Source organism: Varanus komodoensis, unplaced genomic scaffold, assembly GCF_004798865.1.
Source record: "Varanus komodoensis strain SLA01 unplaced genomic scaffold, ASM479886v1 scaffold10, whole genome shotgun sequence".
In the NCBI taxonomy this organism is placed as follows: domain Eukaryota; kingdom Metazoa; phylum Chordata; class Lepidosauria; order Squamata; family Varanidae; genus Varanus; species Varanus komodoensis.
Window position 1 is genome coordinate 26,817,877 of NW_025335269.1, and position 18,925 is coordinate 26,836,801.

Below are 18,925 nucleotides of genomic sequence, written 5' to 3' on the forward strand. Positions count from 1 at the left end.
AATCTTCTAATGTTATAATACTAGTCTTTTAGTTGTTAAAAGGGAATGGAAAATCCATTTACACGGACCTTACATTTAATTCCAAGAGATGGGAGAGGTAATTCAAATATTCCTTACTATTAAAGAACTTAATCAATTAATTAATTAATTTAAACCCTTTGTAGACCATCCCATTACCAAACTCTCGGGATGTTTAACAATAAAATGTGAAAAAAGAAAAAATTAAGTAAAACACAGCATCCTAAAACTTTCCATCACAAGATATATTCAAAATATAATTTTCCTACAGAAGGAAGCTTCCACTGGGGATTGCCAAAATATATGAAGAAAATAAGCAATAGCAGTGTTATACCTCCAGCAATTGGCTGTTTTAATCAAACCCTTGTGGAAGTGGTGTTCAGTACATTCAAAAATAAGTTTTTGCTGAATTAAGTATAGCCTAAGATCCATAACCCCTTCTGAAAGAAATGAAACACTCCATTGTATTCCAGTGAATTGTTTCATTCTTGCTTGATGCCCTGTGTATTATTTATTTACCAATAAAAATATTTATACACATAGCTGGCAATTTATATTTAGCATGCAAAGCAGAAAATGGAATATTGTCAGGACAGATCAGTAAAGATCCACCTGTCCATCCAAATCTGCCAAACAAATTTTTTGTTGCCAGTCTTAAAATCCAGATTTCCCCATAAAGTTAATTCTGTATGTGAAAATACAGGAAGATGAAAATAACTGCCATAGCTCTCTGGTTGCCACACCTATAGGGGACCATTATCTGTTTTAGTGTAACAGTCCAATGCAATCTACCTAGGAAGAAGATCTAGGAATGTAGATTGCAAAAGTGACCAGGGAGACAAATTTAAACTAAGTGGAAAAGACCAAAATCTACTGCAAGTTAACAGATGGGCCTGATGATATAAGGAAGGATCAGTGATGCCAAATCCATGCTCTCTGATTGAACATTTTATCTTTTTCAAGGATATGAATAGCGGAATGTAACTCCATAGACACTTATCCTTCTAAAGAGTCTTCCAACTCCCTTTAATGGATTTGGCAGGGTGAGGAAACATTGGGAAAAACCACTTCCTTCTTCACAATGATGATGGAAGTCACTACCGGACCAAAGAGCCTTATGTCAGCAGAGGGACACACTTAAAAAGAATCTATAGTGATTATATCCATTCCCTATTTTAGTGTTAGCAACCTGTTTTAGCAACTCTTGAAAAATTTCTGCAAAAGAGAAATTGGTGCTTCCTCTGATGAAATAGCCTGCATTACTGTTGAGTGGAAGAGATTTCACAAATAGCTTTGTATCAAAAGAAGCTAGAAGTGCCACAATTGCTTACTTTGTTTTTCAGATAGTGTGTGATTCTTGCAGGAGTGCCTCCTCAAAAAAAGCTGAAAACATTTCATTATACTAAAATACTTTGCTCTAAACTTAAGTATTTTGCAAAAGCTACTGTGGACATAAACCTTTACAGTTCTTTTAATAGATAATTCTATGTTTACATCATATGCATTGTTCAAAGTGTTTCATTTTCCCTTTTTATAGTCTCATGTTTCTTCAACTTCACAACACCTTCAGGAATTATTCTTTCACCAAACTACCCTGAGGAGTATGGAAACAACATGAATTGTGTATGGCTGATTATTTCAGAACCAGGAAGCAGAATACATCTTATTTTCAATGACTTTGATGTAGAGCCTCAGTTTGATTATCTGACGGTGAAGGATGATGGAATTTCTGATTTACCAGCTCTTGGTACTTTTTCTGGCAATGATGTACCTTCTCAAATTGCTAGCAATGGTCACATAGTACGTCTTGAATTTCAGTCAGACCATTCTACTACTGGAAGAGGTTTCAATATAACCTATACTAGTAAGTTCTCATTTTATAGTTATATACTAAACATAATGGGCACAGTTAAATTTTTAGTTTTGGAAAACCAAAGTACTTGTTTAATGCACCCTGAAGTCAAAAGGAATTGAAAGCTGGGAAGCATCTACTTGGATTGAATCATCTCTTGTTGCTGAAGAAATGAATACTTCTCATTATCCCAGGGGGAAAAATGGCAATAGACCATGAGGATATGATGACAAATGATAACCAGTTAAAGATACATAAGAGCCATGCAGAATATACATATGCCAGGATGGGAATGAATGCCATGTAAAAGGTGTTCCTATGGTGGGCTTGTAATAATGGGTGACTGAAATTACACTGACTTGCTGAATGTATGCTGAATGAATGCTGAAACTCTGACAAAGTTTCTTAATGTCCTAAATGACATTAAGAAAAGTTGGTTATGGAACTGAACAGAAGGGAAGTGGCCTAAACTTTAATTCCAAGTAATGTCATCTAATGTGAAAGGTGAACTTTGAACAAGTTAGAAACTGTGACCACGAAGCTATCTGGTTTAATATATATTTAAGTGGGAAATTTCCAAAGTTACATTTGACATCAAAAGAGCAACTTCCCTAATATGATGTAACTTGTAAAACAGAAGTTGAAAGGGAGAGTCAAGAAGTTTAAATACCTTCAAAATGCTTGGAAGTTACTCTAAACCACATGAATGGAAGCTCATCTAGAATACACACTACAGGTTAGGAAAAAACCAAGTCCAAGACGTCATCAGCATGGTTAGTAAGTAATTTCAAGGAAAGTATGAGAGAATAGAAGGTTTCCTTCAGAAAATTGAAGCCTTGGTCAAATGAGTAGACCAAAACTACTAAGTTTAAAAAAGAAATGCAAACAGACAATTCCACATTTTAAAATACTTATCACAACATCAAGATTTAATTATTTAAACATATCAGAAGCAGGAAACCAGGTAGAGAAGCAATTGGAGCATTGAATGACAATGGAACTAAAGGGCATCTAAAAGAGGATAAGAAGATTACGAAGAAGCTGAATGAATTCTTTCCACCTGTCTTCACAGCAGAAGATGTAAGACAGATACCTATGCCTGAACTGATGTTTTCAGAAAGGAGTCTAGGAGCAGGCCAATCATGGTGTCAAAAGATCCATTTCAACGTGTTATTGAAAAATTGAAAGCTAGTAAAATCACCAGGCCCAGATGGTATCCATTCTAGAGTTATGAAAGAAGTCAAGTGTAAAATTGCTGATCTTCTAACATAAATATGAAACATGCCACTAAGATCAAGCCTCTATACTAGAGGAGTGGTGAATGGGCCAGTGTAACACCAAGTTTTAACAAGGATTTCAGGATGGATTCTGGAAATTACATGCCTGTTTGATTAATGCCCGTGCCAGATAAGGTGGCTGAAAGCATTGTTAACAATATTTGCCAACATATAGGAGGACAAGCCCTAGTGAGAAGTTATATACATTAATTTCCCAAATGTAAATTCTGTTTCGCTAACCTTTTAGAGATCTTTGAGAGAATCGATAAATGTGGACAAGAGGGAGTAGACATGGCTTATTTGGAGTGCTGAAGGGCTTTTGAACAAAAGCCCAGACTCCTGAACAAACTTAGTAGCTATAGCACAAGTAGGAAAAAATAGTAGACTTCGCAAAGGAGGAATGTAAACAGTAAGGTCCCACAGATACCTTGTATTGGGAACAATAGCTTTCAGCTTGCTCATAAATGATCTGGAAGTAAGCATGATCAATGCGGTGTCTAGATGGTTAAAACACATGTGAAAAACTTGAAAAGAATTGCTCTGTACTGGGCAAATGGGCATCAAATTAGCAAATGAAGTTCACTGTGAGTGTAAAGTGATGCACACTGGGGGGAAAATCCACACAATAGTAACCACAGAAAACAAACTGGGTGTAGCTGGTAGCTGGGGATTCCTAGAAATAATTGCATTTACATGTGTTATTAACCCTTTTCTGTATCTAAAAACCCAATGTAAGAGGTTTTAAATATATTCTAGCCTACATGGCTTAAACAGACTGTGTTTCATCTGTTAACTGCACATTCAGCAGGATGATATTCAAGCTTTTCTTAATGGGGTTGCACTTACCCTAAAAGAACAAGGTGCTCCTGGACCCACAGTTGTCAATTGAGGCACATGTGGACTCTGTTCCATGGAACACTTTTATCAGCTTAAACAGATATAGCAAGTATGACCCCATCTGAACAGAGAGATCCTAGCAACATCCTCTGGTAACCTCTTTACTGCAATGCACTGTATGTGGGACTGCCTTTGAAAACAGTCTGGAAACTTCAACTGATCCTAAACAGGACAGCAAGACTGTTAATGGGGACTAGTTGAACATAGTATGCCAGTCTTCCAGCTACACTGGCCTTTGGCTGAAGTCCAGGCTCAACTCTGACTCTCAGAGCCCTAAACACCTTAGGGCCAGTTTATCTGAAGGACTGACTCATCCCATATGTACCTGTCTAGACCCTGAGGTCATTTTCTGGGGTCCTTCTTCAGGACCCCCTTCCAAGGAAGGGAGGCAGATTGCCACCAGGAGGTTTTGGCACCCTGGTTGTGGAATGAGCTCCTAAAAATGTGCCCTTCACACCAACTTTGTCTTCTTTTTGGTGCTAGGTGAATATCTTTTTATTCTCCCAGCATTTTAACAATTTAATTTTAACTTTATTTGTGAACATTCCATGTTATTATGTACTACTGCTATACTTCTATGCTGATTCAGTTGCAATTGCTATTGTGTTTGAAATTGATTTCGCTTTATATGTTTGTGTTTTTAACTTTTGTTAACTGCCCAGATTGCCTTGACTATTGGCCCATATAAAAATGAAATAAATAAATATTTAATTATGCAGTTGCTTGATGAGATTACGTTTTTTCCATATCCATCTTCAACCATAGAAATAGGAAATTGACATCATTATTATACTTCTTTTTCAGTCTATTTGGTTTGGTCCAGATGCCTACATCACCACTAACAAAACCTATATGCTTATACATGTGCGTTATCATTCACTGCAGATAGTAAAATAATTATAGAAAAACATGTAAACTCCATTTGAATTATGGAGACAAGTCCTGTTCCAGCAAAAAAAATGGCTTGTTAAAAATCTCTGCATATAATATTTTTATAGTCACGCATCCAGAAATATTTATGAACAATTAATTAGGTTGTCTCTTTCTTTTCTTCTAAAATCTAGCATTTGGTCAGAATGAGTGTCATGATCCAGGAATTCCCATTAATGGAAGACGGTTTGGGGACAGGTTCCTTCTAGGAAGTTCTGTTTCTTTTCATTGTGATGATGGTTTTGTAAAAACTCAAGGCTCAGAAACCATCACTTGTATCCTGCAGGATGGAAATGTTGTATGGAGTTCAACTGTCCCACGTTGTGAAGGTAAGTATTTGATCTTTCTACTGAATGGGGAAGCAAGTTTTCTTTGGATATTAACAGTGTTAATATTTACATCCATATAACTATTCTGGAACAAGTATTTAATACTTTTATTAGGGAGACATTTCACACACTCTCCTTGATATCTTTCTAATACATGTAGGATCCATTTTTTTTGTTTTCTGGTTTTGTAGAACTCCATCTTATCCATTGGGCCATTTAGTTTCAACCACTGAATTATGTCATCTGGAGATTTAGAGTGTGCTGATGGAATGTGGCTCTGCTCTTCTTTCATTGGGTCTGAGGGAGTCATCAGAAGTCCTTAATCCATATCATTATGCAAATACAAAGTCATTTTTATTCTCTCAGGCCTTTTGAGACTGAACCTTTCTACTATATTGTGTTTTGAAGCAGTTTTATCTTTCTGATATATTTGCTACTTATTGTTTTGGTGCCAGATAGTTTAGCTTCTGATGCCTTTAACAAATTATTGTGCTACTTTTCCTTTAATGGGTGTGCATGTTATCTGCATTTTATTGTATACCTCCTTGGCAATAGTAGTAATGGACATCTACAGAGAAGGATCCAATGGCCTCTGGCTACTAATCTCAATGACGTTGCACTAGCATAAACCAACACTTGTACAATGAAACCAGCAGATGTGAAAAAGTGGTGCTGGTTGCCAGTTATGTTTGTTTGTTTATTTTTGAATTTGTATACTGTAAGCTTACAGTAAAATACTAAAAACAACAATAAAACCAATTAAAATCATAATTTTTTAAAAAAATACAATTACACCAAGTAAGCAGAACAACAACTTTCAAAAATAAATAATTATTTAGGACTGTCTTTGGAAGTATTCAAAGAAAAGAAACATCCTTTCCTGGCACCGAAATTAAAACAAAGTGGTTTATGTTAGCACAATGTCATTAGTACAAGCAGCCAGACACTATTGGAAACTGCCATATGATTCTTAGGAACCCATGCATACATAATATTTTCCCAGAGATTTTAGACCTGTAGATTTCTGTACTTTTATTTTATTTTGTATGCTGATCCATTTATTGTATTTTATTTTAAATAGTTCTGTTATATTTTATTGCTCTCCTTGTTTTCAAATCAATGTAATCTATTTGGGAAGCTACTAAATTCAAGAGCAGAATGAAAGATAATTGTAATAAATGAATAAATATCAAATATAAAGCTTTTACCTTACATAGGTGTAGTGATTAGATTTGATCATATGGCATCATATATCTTCAAACTTTGGTAAGAATAGTTTTTATTTCTCCGTTGAAAACATTGAAAAATACTTGGAAGCCAAAGTGCTGAACAAATTCAGAATTATGGCTAACAGAATTATTTGAAATAATTTATCTGGAATACTTCGTCATGGTCTTGCTCATGCTTGAGAACTTTTTCCATTTATTTCAACAGGAACAAGATGACACTCATGTTAATTTTCAAGTAGATGGTCTTATTTCATCTAGGTGTACCTGTTTCCAAATTTTATTGCTTGCATTGCTTGAAAGATTCCTTTTTCATGGCAGGCATTGCTATCTCTTCTGCCAATTGGGATTTCAACATCCAATGTCCATTTTCTCAGGATAGTTGAGATAAAATTATATGATTATTCTTTACTATGGGTGGCTTTTAATGTTACATAGATGCCATAGCACAGAAAGTACATCTTGAGTGAAACCAGAACTAGGAAAAATGTATCTCTTCAGTAAAGGAAATACATTTTAAAAATGCAGTTTTTCTTCCCTGCTTCCATGAAATGTCCAAAGCTACTGTCTGAGACTCTTTAATAATAACTATTATAACATGATCAAACAAACCCTTTATACTAATGGTATTATTTACATAAAATAAAATTTAAAAACAAAGTGTGCTGTTCTACCCTCCTCCTCCCTGACACTTGATTCAGGGCTCAGGAAGCACAAGGAATTGTACTTTATGCTTTAAGATATCTAAGGCTAGCCAGCATGCCTGCTTAGAAGTGTTTTGGTCCCAAGCCCAAATAGAGTGGGGCCACACATGTGCATGAAAATAAATGTACCCCTGCCTTAAGACACACACATGCACACTCCTTCCTTCAGCTAGTCACATATCTGTGTGCAGGAATTGGAAAGTTTACATCTCCTCACCTTGATCTCCAAATCAGAGGATGGGATTATCAGTTGGGAAGCATAAAGGTTCTCTCCCACCAGCAGTCCTGATCCAGGTTGCAGTTTCTTTGCTGCGTTAGCAGTTAGGAAACCCTAAGCTGATTAACTCTACGTGGAAGGGAAAGGTGAACAAGACGCCCTGTGGTCCGCAGGCCACCAATATCTGTGCTAAGCCATGGTGGTTTATCATGTTGTTATTTTAAGGGTGTTTGTCATGTCATCTGGAGAGTTAATCATTGGTTATCATTAAGATATTTGAATCAGCAAAACCTGAGCTCTGAATTCCACCTTGAATCGCATTCTTAGTTGGATCCATATGTTTTCTTTTTCTTTTTTGTAGCAAAAATAACAATTGTGCGTTTTTGGTGGAATTTCTTTTCTAAGTATACGTATCAGTTGTGCAAATTTTTGAAATGAGCACTATTTTATCCCATCACTTAAAGCACTTTGGTGCTAATTTTTAAAGATTTTTTGTTTTGCAGTTTTTTGTTCTGCAAATCACATCACAGGTGCAGAAACATACAGATTTTCATCCTATATTGCAGTAAATTCTAGTAAGAAATTAGCTGAAATTATCTTCCTAGGTATAACATAGATGGTAGGTGTCTTACTACTTTGTCTAAGGAATTATATGTTAAGGACAATCTGTATAAAAAAAAGTTAAAATTGAAACATTATTCAGGAAAATATGTCTTTGAGGTATCATGATCACTTTATCAGGCTATGTTAAGCTGGGGCACTCTGAATGCGTTGGAGTTCTGTAAGTCCTAGCCAGTACTGCCAGAGATTGCAGAGATTACTGTCAAAGTGTTATACAAAAACTTCTGGAAGGGATCTGAATTAAAGAATGCTGAATGATTCTGTTGGAAAAAGGAAGGAAGGAAGGAAGGAAGGAAGGAAGGAAGGAAGGACGGACGGACGGAAGGGCAGTTAGTAAGATACATTAAAGGACTCTAGATTCCTATAAGCCAACTTTCTCCAATGTGGTACTTTGCAGATGTTTTGGACTACAATGCTTAGCAGTTGCAGTCAACAGGCCCAATTAGAAGAAATAGTAGGCCTCATAGTGCAAGACATTTGCAGGCATCATCTTGGGGAAGGCTATTGTAAACTGTGACATAGAGTAAGTACAAAGATGGGTGCTGTCCTGTATATGTCTATAGAGAAGCCCCATTGTGATTGATGGGACTTAATGTCAGATAAGTGCTTATAGGATTGCAAAATTAAACTGTAAAGGAGTTGTACAGATAGGAAATATTAGTATACAGAGGAACCTGTGGTTGGGGGAACAAGAATGTCTATGAACTTTATATCCATTATGTAGATGCTTCTGTAATTGTTTGACTGATCTCAAGTGTGAAATCAAAACCAGCAATAAGCTTTGGCCCCTTATTTATTCATTCTCTCCTCCCTGCATGCAGTAAGCCAGTGGCTTAGAATAGTACAGTGGACCATATTAATTTGCCACACATAACATCTCACCTGCTATATGAAGCCCTCTGCAAGCATAAGTAAACATGAAAGCAGTTATGGAATTAAGTTTTTAAAGCAGCTAATGTCACAAATAGTGGGGGATAGTCTTCATTTTCTGGCTGTGCCAAGATGTAATACTGAAGCTGAGAGTGAACAAGGCAAGGCAGGAAGCTGATTTGCCATCTATGGGACTGTTTATATTAGTAAATATAAAATATTCTAATGCACACTCATTTTAATGGACTATGAATTGGATCTTTTTAAGGATACATTTCAAGGGTATGTGCGTCTTTGTGTTCCAGCACCATGTGGAGGCCACCTGACAGCATCTAGTGGAGTTATCTTGCCACCAGGGTGGCCAGGATACTACAAAGATTCATTAAACTGTGAATGGGTAATTGAAGCAAGACAAGGGCACTCCATTAAGATCATCTTTGATAAGTGAGTAGCTGCATAACACTCAGACACTGAGATCTTTCACAAATTTGTTTGTTTTAATGTATTTGGTTTATTATTGTTTTCAAGTCATCTTTAATAGCAAGGATGACATCGTTGTGTCCCCTTAGTCCAGCAGAAGATAATTATCTCCTTTTTTCTAAGATGTCTGTAAAACACTTGCTTTTCTGTCTTAGATCTGAACATATGTCATTTGCTGCTATCCATCTTCCTTTGAGACCAAGTTAATCAGTTCCATAGTCAAGTTATAGAATATCTCACTCCTCTAACAGCACAAATCTTTTCCCCTCATCTGGTCCAAAAGGTTAGCAGTCTCACACAGTGAGAGCATTTTCTTTCTACGTGAGTGCTTTCAATGATGTATTTGTAAACAGGAGTGAGAACAGGTTTGTGGTAAAAAGGTTCATATTTTTCAGATGCATCTACAAATACTTAGGGACAATTAGATTGTGTTGCACATCAGTCAAAATTCTATCAAGCCACAAAACTGTGGAATTGAGTGTATTTGATGCAGAAATAACCCTTGGAGAACAATTTCATGCTCAGTCGATCTTGCTTGAATCTAAAGTTATTAAGCTGAGAAGCACGATTTCCCAAGGGAGGGTGAACTAGATTAGAACAGAGACAAAAGGACCACAGTTCTTCTAGCACCACATTTACCAATGACCTCTTGTGTAAATTTGAAAGTATTATAGTGATTCTTCACCCATCTTGCTACTCTTAATCTGCTTTCTGTATCATGATGGCTTTCTATCTTTAGGAATTAAGGCAGTCATCTCCAGCTCGGTGTCCTCTTGCAGTTGATCCTGATAGGCATTGAACTTCAAAAGTTCTGAAGGGCAACAGGTTGGAAAAGACTGAGTTGAGGCCTTGAGACTATTGAAGTACTAACACAAAGAAATACAAGCTTAGGCAAAATAAGACAAAGCAACACCTAAGGAGCCCTTCTGACAACATTTCAATAGCACAACAACTCTACCTTCTTCCTTCTAAATTGTACAGTATGAAGTTGCTTCCTACTGAATAGCACCATCATGTTGGTGAATCTCCAGGACTGCCAGCTCTGTTGATCCCCCAGCTGTAAACAGAAGATCCAAGACTGAGTTCAGACCACTCCCTTGTATATCAATGATTGGATGTTTGAAGCTGCTGGATCAGAGCATTGACCCATCTGCCCCATTTTTGTTTTGTCTATTCTGGCAGAAGCCTTCTAAGGTCTTTTGAGACCTGTCCTTGCTGCTTCCATGAAACTTGATTTTACCAGCTATTATGGATTGTGCCATTTTACTGCACCATAAACCATAGTCCCCAAGAAGAAATGGAGGAAGCATTAATGGGCCAAGTGATACTCACATTCAGGACTATATTACCATCAGAAATTCCACAAATACACCTAAGCAAAGATTATTGTTCTTTTGAAACAACCCCTCTAATGTAGCCACTAATGCAATTTGTTGTTTTTTACAGATTCCAAACAGAAGTCAATTATGATACATTGGAAGTCAGAGATGGGCCAACTAGTTCATCACCATTAATTGGGGAATACCATGGTACCCAAGCTCCACAATTCCTTATTAGTACTGGCAATTATATGTATCTGCTGTTTACTACAGATAATAGCCGGTCAAGTGTTGGCTTCCTAATTCATTATGAGAGTAAGTTTGTTTGTTTGTTTGCTTTTCCTCAGTTAAAATAATGTAATAACTGAATATTAGTTTTATGGGTAATGTGATATTTATAGCATGGTGCCCTGGAGATCTCTGGGGAAAAAACAACATAATGACTATAAGGCATTTGTTGGATGTAGGAACTAGTAATTGTAAACTATATTTTTTCTTGATTATTCTTTTCGTCACCAGAGACTCCCAAGCTCTGTAGACCTATTCCTAATGTGAATATACAGAAATTCACCAGAGGAACCCATTTTAGGGGTGTTTTGGGCTTGGATGTCAGGATGGCTTGGGTCATCCTGATGCTAAGCTGGCTGCAGAAGCCTGAACCAACTTCTTGATGTAGTGAAGGACTGATGTGGGTGAACTAAAGCTCAATCCACCCAGAATGGAAGTTCTTCTGTTGATCAGTTCACCAAGTACACAGTCAATTATGGATTAGATAGAACTTCTTTTGAAGGATCCTGTATGCAGCTTCCAGGTTTTTTTGGATCAAGTGTTGTTCCTGGATAGACAGGTGCTGTTGCTCCAGGAATCCCTTTGTTCTGCTATATTTAACACACGAATTGCATCCTTCCCTGGGGAATGTGGATCTGGTTATACTGATCCATGCTGTAAACATCTCACATTTTGATGGATGCTGTGTGCTGTACATGGGGCTGTCCATCAAGAGGATCCAGAAACTTAGTGCAATATGTAGCAGCAAGACCTATTCCTAATGTGTGTTTTATAGGTCATGTAACACCAGCTGCTGGTAGAATTTTGTCAAGAGAATATGATGGTCATAGCAAACACTCTTTTCCAACAACCTAAGAGACGACTCTACACATGGACATCACCAGATGGTCAACACAGAAATCAGATTGACTATGTGCTCTGCAGCCAAAGATGGAGAAGCTTTATACAGTCAGGAAAAACTAGACCAGGAGCTGACTGTGGCTCAGATCATGAGCTTCGTGTTGCAAAATTTAGACTTAAATGGAAGAAAGTAGGGAAAAGTACTAGGCCACTCGGGTATAAGCTCAATCATATCCCTGATGAATGTACAGTAGAGGTGACAAATAGATTTTAGGAATTAGATCTGATAGACCAGGCACCCTGTCTATCACATCTAATTCCTTAAATCTGAAGAACTATGGACAGAGGCTTACAACATTGTACAAGAGGTAGCAACCAAAACCATCCCAAAGAAAAAGAAATGCAAGAAAGCAAAATGGCTGTCTGAGGAAGCTTTACAAATAGCCGAGGAAAGAAGGGAAGTGAAAGGCAAGGGAGAAAGAGAAAGATACACCGAATTGAATGCAGAATTCCAGAGAATAGCTAGAAGAGATAAGAATGCCTTCTTAAATGAACAGTGCAAAGAAGTAGAAGAAACCAATAGAATAGGGAGGACCAGAGATCTCTTCAAGAAAATTGGAGATATGAAGGGAATGTTTCATGCAAAGAGGGGCATGATAAAGGACCAAAATGGCAGGGACCTAACAGAGGCAGAAGAGATTAAAAAGAGATGGCAAGATTACACAGAAGAACTATACAAGAAAGAGCTTAACGTTCCTGATAACCACGATGGGGTGGTTACTGACCTCGAGCCAGACATCCTGGAATGTGAAGTCAAATGAGCCTTAGGAAGTCTGAGCAACAACAAAGCTAGTGGAGGTGACAGTATTCCAGCTGAGCTATTCAAAATCTTAAAAGACGATGCACTCAGTATGCCAGCAAACTTGGAAAACTCAACAGTGGCCACAAGATTGGAAAAGGTCAGTTTACATTCCGATCCCAAAGAAGGGCAATGCCAAAGAATGTTCAAACTACCACACCATTGCTCTCATTTCACATGCTAGTAAAGTTATGCTCAAAATCCTACAAGCTAGGCTCCAGCAGTATGTGGACCGAGAACTACCAGAAGTACAGGAAGGATTTCGAAGAGGCAGAGGAACTAGAGATCATATTGCCAACATATGCTGAATCATGGAGAAAGCTAGGGAGTTCCCGAAAAAGATCTGCTTCATTGACTAGGTTAGCCTGGATAAATGGAAAAGGTCTACCTTAAGATCTGTAATCCTGTCAGTCAGGATTGTGACTGCCCACCATGGCTTGAATTATCTTATTTTTATGTCACCTGCCAGTCCATAATACATGACTGGTAGGAGAGATTCAGATTAACCCTTGGGAACTTGTTTGCTTGTTAACTTCCATACCATCCAGTAGCCAAAGCTGTCTGGGCAGTTTACAGCAATGATTTAGATTGCTCCGGAATGGAATGTTTCCAGAGGAAACACAGTTTAGCTTTAGCAGTCCCAGTTCTCATTCATTTGCAGTTCAGAGAATACTATTTCTTTATTTGACTTGATGGAACATATTACTGGACATATGTAATACTAATTAACATGCTCAAGATCACAGAGTATATTTTAAAATATCTCTAAGAAGACCAGATACAAGCTCTAAAATTTCGGCTGACACTGAAATCTGCTTAGAACCAGCTGGGAAGAAAGGAAGGAAAGAAAGTGACAGAGTGGGGGTTATACCATGGAAGGAGCCACCTTCATTAATATTATTCATGTAGAAGACAAAATACAACCACCTAGAATAACAGTTCATGGAATAAAAAGTGAAAAATAAATTATCATGACATTTATTTGATGTACTATTTTGTCTGTATTGCATTTCTCCATCCCTCTTTCTGAAGTAGTGATTGTGGAAATAACATTAGGAAAAGTATATTACTTGTTATCTCCTTTTTTCCATAAAATCTCCCTACACCTCAAAAAATAAAAGGAAAAAAGAAAACTTTCAGTGAAATAAAAGTGTTTCTATATAAGGTGTTTCTTTTGCATTCATTATTCCCTACTCACAGTTGTTTATGGGCTCTTTATTTGTATTTATTTTGATATTTATATACCACACCATTCCCATAAGCTCTGGGCAGTTTACAGGAAATGAAAAACACCAGTAGTTAAATTTTCAACTAAAAACAGACATATTAAATAAAACTAATAAAATAAAACTGGGAACTAATCTGGGAAGGTTGTGTTGGAAGAGGCATGTCTTGAACTCTCTCTGAACGGTAGCAATCTGTGATATCTGATATCTCTCCCAGCAACCCATTCCCTAGTTTAGATGACGCTGTGACCTTGCATTCCACTGTTCTGTTTAAATAACACTTTCAGGTGTTGTTGAACCTGGAAAATATGGTATTTAATTGTGAAAGCAAAAGAAACTTGCTTTTTTGTTCTTGCACTTGTGTTATGCCTCTACTACATTGACACTGAGGGGTTATGGAGCAGAAAAGCAGGAAAGGAAATGCTCCTTGTGTACTGCTCAGTTCTATTCTGTGACAAAACTGAAAGTAGATATAGAAAGTAGATTTTCATCTCTTAAAGCCTTGAGTAGAAATGCTCTAAGTGTTTTATTCTGAGTTATCAGATCAATTATATTTGTTCTTTTCAACTGGTTTTGTAATACTTCACTTTCTTCTGCCCAGGTGTTACACTGGAATCAGATTCCTGCCTTGATCCAGGAATTCCTGTGAATGGCCATCGGCATGGTAATAATTTCAGTATCCGATCCACAGTAACATTTAGTTGTGATCCTGGTTATACTCTCAGTGATGATGAACCACTTGTATGCGAACAAAACCATCAATGGAATCATGCACTACCTAGTTGCGATGGTATGTACTATATGCTATAGTTCTCATAAAAGCATAGCCAAATACATTATTGGAGCAGATGTGACACTGCCACCCCTCTCTTTTCATGTATTCTGGATAAGTAGAGGAAGGCAGGGACCTGCATAATGGCCAAGAAGCTAATGTTAGAACAGAGAATGGAGAAACAGAATGGTTTCCCATAGGCAAAGGTATCAGACAAAGATGTATTTCAGCTATCTGTTCAATCTGTATGTGGAACATATCATACAGAAAGCTGGATTAGAATCAAAAGACACAATGAAAATTGGCGGAAAAAATCACTCATTTAAGATATGCAGATGATCCCATATTCCTGGCAAAAAGCAGTGAACTGAATTGACTCCTAATGAATGTGAAAGAAACAAGTGCAAAAGCTGGACTGCAGATGAATATTAAGAAACAGAAATTATGGCTGCAGAAGAATTATAGAATTGTACTGTTAACAATGAAGAAATTGAAATTGTAAAAGATTTTACATACCTTGGTTTAGTCACCCATTCAAATGGAGATAGGAGCGAAGAAATTCGAAGAATATTGAGACTTGGAAGGGGAGCAATAAAGAAACTAGGAAAGTTTATCAAGTTTAGGGACATTTCACTGGAAATCAAGGCCAAGATCAGTTACATGATTGTAATCCCCACTACTATGTATGGGTGTGAAAGCTTGACATTGAAGAGAACTGACACGAAGAAAATTGATGCATTTGAAACATGGTGCTGAAACCGTTCCAAATATCCTGGTCCAGCAGAAAGACAACAACTGGGTTCTAGATCAAATCAAGCCAGAACTTTCCTTAGAAGCACTAATGTCAAAACTGAGGCACATCAGCTTTGGGCACATCATGAGAAGGTAAAATTCCCTGGAGAAGACAATGAAGCTAGGGAGGGTTGAAGGCAGAAGAAAAAAAGGAAGATAAAATCTGAGATGAATTCACTGCATTAGGGAAGTTGCAGATTTTAATTTGGAAGAATTTAGCTGGGATGTTATGGATAGGACAGTTTGGATGGCTGCCATGAGTTGCAGATGACTTGATGGCACATAGCAAGAAGGAGGAAGGTATAGAAAAAATGAAATTATTCACAGTTCTCCTTGCTGAAATTCTGCTCCTTCCCATCAGGACCTCTGCCTTCTCTTTTCCTATCAGTGTGTAGTTTTCTTTTTTCACTTTTAACACCAGAGGAGAATTAACCTTTGTACTAGACATGTGCAGCTCTGTATAGGTATCATAAGACCTTAGGTCCTTTAAGCGTCCTGACTTTTATGAGGGGAAACCATTGTCTCCTGTCATTTGCCTTACCATTCTGACAATCGAATGGGCAGCATGCTGCTGAGATTCTGTACTCTGTGGGGTCTATTCAACATTGCATAGGTGATTTTCCATATGTATACCATGACTTCCACTTACTCTTAAGAATTTATGAGAAATTTATTCCATTAATTGCAGGGAATTCTTGTTTGTTCAATTCACAACCCCAAAGGAGCATTTTTTTTCCCAAAAGGGTTTGAATATTCCCAAAATTGTGATTATGTTCAAAATTATTTTTAATTTGCATTTTATAATACACTTTAAAAAAATAAAATGCATTTTAACACTTCAGTCAATGGAGAAAAAAAGAACAGTTTCCCCATTCACACAAAAAGAAAAACAGGTCACAAATAAGAATGGGAGCAAGAAAAACTGAGCTCCCAGTGGTGCTTCAACCTTGTCAGCAAACTTGGTCATTCCTTGTACTGCCCTCATCAAACTTGCTCCAGAGTTTCTCTCAATCCTCCAAAGCAGGCCAGTGGGGAAGGGTGGGCAAATAGAGGAGTCCATTCTGTTGACAGCAGGCACAGTTTGACAGATTTAATGTCACTCTGCCACCATATTAAAGGAACAAGAAATGTTCAGAACATTCACTGTGAAATTAGTTTCTAAAATACTTTCTCATACTTACTGGTTGAATATTGAAAAATACATATTTTGAAAGAATATGATTCAATCTATAATGAATATGATGAGACTGACTAAGAGTAATTCTTTTAAGAATTCCCGAAAATTGCAGCTTTCACAATGCTCAAGGTACACAGATTTCAATCAAAAGGAGCATAAAGTTTTTGCTTGAGTTTATGTTTTTCAGAGAGCCAAATTAAATTGTTACATAGTTCTTGAGGTAGTTTTATTGATGCAATGCATTTTTCTTCCACTAAATTTATGACTCATAGGATTACAGTGTTTCATTTTATAATGCTTTTTATATCTATTCTGAAAACGACTGTTGTACTCATTATGAGGACAAGTGATTTAGGACATTTGGTTTAAATACCATGCTTCTACAAAATGCATATAGCTAAAAACGTACAGCACGCATAGTAAGAAGGGTGGACAAAAAACAAGATAGTGCTATTTCTTTCTCTTGGTCATGATGAAGCCTTCTCCCAGCCCAACGTGGATGTGCAGAGTTTCAATGTGTGTCCTCATCAAAGATTAAACGGAAGAAGCTGGCAGCATACCTCATTTACAACCCTTATCTGCATTGTCCAGCTCTGACAGTAGCCTGAATAGTGGACTGCAGCACTGAGAGATGACCGCCCCCCTTCTCACCCCTCGTCTAAGGATTTGGTAGAAAGAGGGGAGGAGAATGGGATGGGGGGAGTGAGGGAGAAATGTATGTATCTACATAGCCTCATGGGTCATGTTCTACCCTTGTGGGCTGTGTGCCTCCTCCTCTAGAAGAGGCAGCACGCCTGCGTACACCAGTTGTAGAGGAGCTGGGCAGGAGGAGGTCTTGCATCCATCCTGCTTGAGGGATCCTGCAGGCAGTTGGTTTGCCACCATGTGTACCATGCTGGATTAGATGGACCTTTGGTCTGATCCAGCATGGCTTTTCTTACGTTTTAGTGTTCTAACATACATGCAGTATTTTTAAAGCAATCATTGCTAAATAATCCCTGCCATTTTCTGGTACAGGATCAAAGTTCAAGGTGTGGATGGAGTGCATGCTAAATCTGAGAATTTTATTGTGTATTTTTACCATTATAATTATTGATGCTAGATTAGTCCTATCAATCTAAAGCTGAAAGGATGGCAAGATTTATTAGCGCTAAATGTTAAATATTTAAAATATAAGAATACAAGAAAAGGCATGTTATAATATTAATAAATAAAAATATAAAGATAGAACAAAAAGTAAGACCTTAGCCATAAAGACTAATTTTCAACCACTTTGCCAAATAGAAAAAAATATTGACATACAGAATATATGTGTCAATGCAAAGTAGAGCTATGTTCTTTTGACCCATTTTATTACCTGAAAAATATTAAGTCCTGTGCCATAGAACATTTTATTCCTGTCACAATAACACATGTTAAGAATTAGTACATTGGCAGGGACAAATACTAACTTTTTGTCTTTTGAAAAGAATTCAGTTGAACCAGCCATAGTCCTAAAGTCCAAAGAGCCATAGCTTTTTTTTTTTTCTTAAAAAAACAAATGAATGGGATTAGTATTCTGTACCTGGAATGGCCAAACACTTAGAATTTATTTTACGGCTCACTACTCACCACTGCCCATGGGCACTCGTTTGCCATTCACCATGCTCCACCACCGCCTGCAGGCGCCCCCTTGCAGCTCTCAAACATCCGACGTTTACCGAATGTGGCTCTTTCATCCTATACTGTTCTATGTTGTTGTTCTATGCTGGTGCTTTCTCTTCTATACTGTTGTTTTCATATATAAGCCTTATGCCTGTATCAAAGACAATCAAGGAAATGTGTAAGCGTTATTATGGGATCCTTTTCTATCGGACTATCATGTCCTTGTGATTGGACTGTAATTTGGAGAACATAATGGTCTATGTTCATGCTATACTGCGTATGCACTATTTTTCACTTGCTAACTTTTGGTCTATGTTGAACACAGGTTAATCTCACACCCTTTCCATCTACAGAGCAACACTTGCTGGCTAGATTGCATTTGATAGTCTTCTGTATAACCTGGCCTCTTGAAAATATAAAGCCCACATGTTCTATGTTTCTCTTATTATCTCTTGGCAGATTCTTTACTGTCAGGTTGCCAAGGAGACAAGGCACTCACGGGCAATTCTGAGTAGACCTTAATGCAGATGTACATGTATTTCAATCTTATTACTTCTGCTGCTGCTAATCAGCTCTGATGATGTTTA

The 18,925-nt window shown here is 37.3% G+C and overlaps 1 protein-coding gene across 1 annotated transcript in view; it reads left to right on the forward strand.

The window, feature by feature from the left end:
* Positions 1–18,925, forward strand: part of CSMD1 (CUB and Sushi multiple domains 1) — a 909,441-nt gene that overhangs the window by 637,184 nt on the left and 253,332 nt on the right. The window contains exons 15-19 of the mRNA XM_044419148.1: positions 1,556–1,882; positions 5,109–5,303; positions 9,247–9,385; positions 10,868–11,055; positions 14,555–14,743. Coding sequence (XP_044275083.1) covers positions 1,556–1,882; positions 5,109–5,303; positions 9,247–9,385; positions 10,868–11,055; positions 14,555–14,743 — 1,038 coding nt within the window. The remainder of the gene's footprint in view (positions 1–1,555; positions 1,883–5,108; positions 5,304–9,246; positions 9,386–10,867; positions 11,056–14,554; positions 14,744–18,925) is intronic.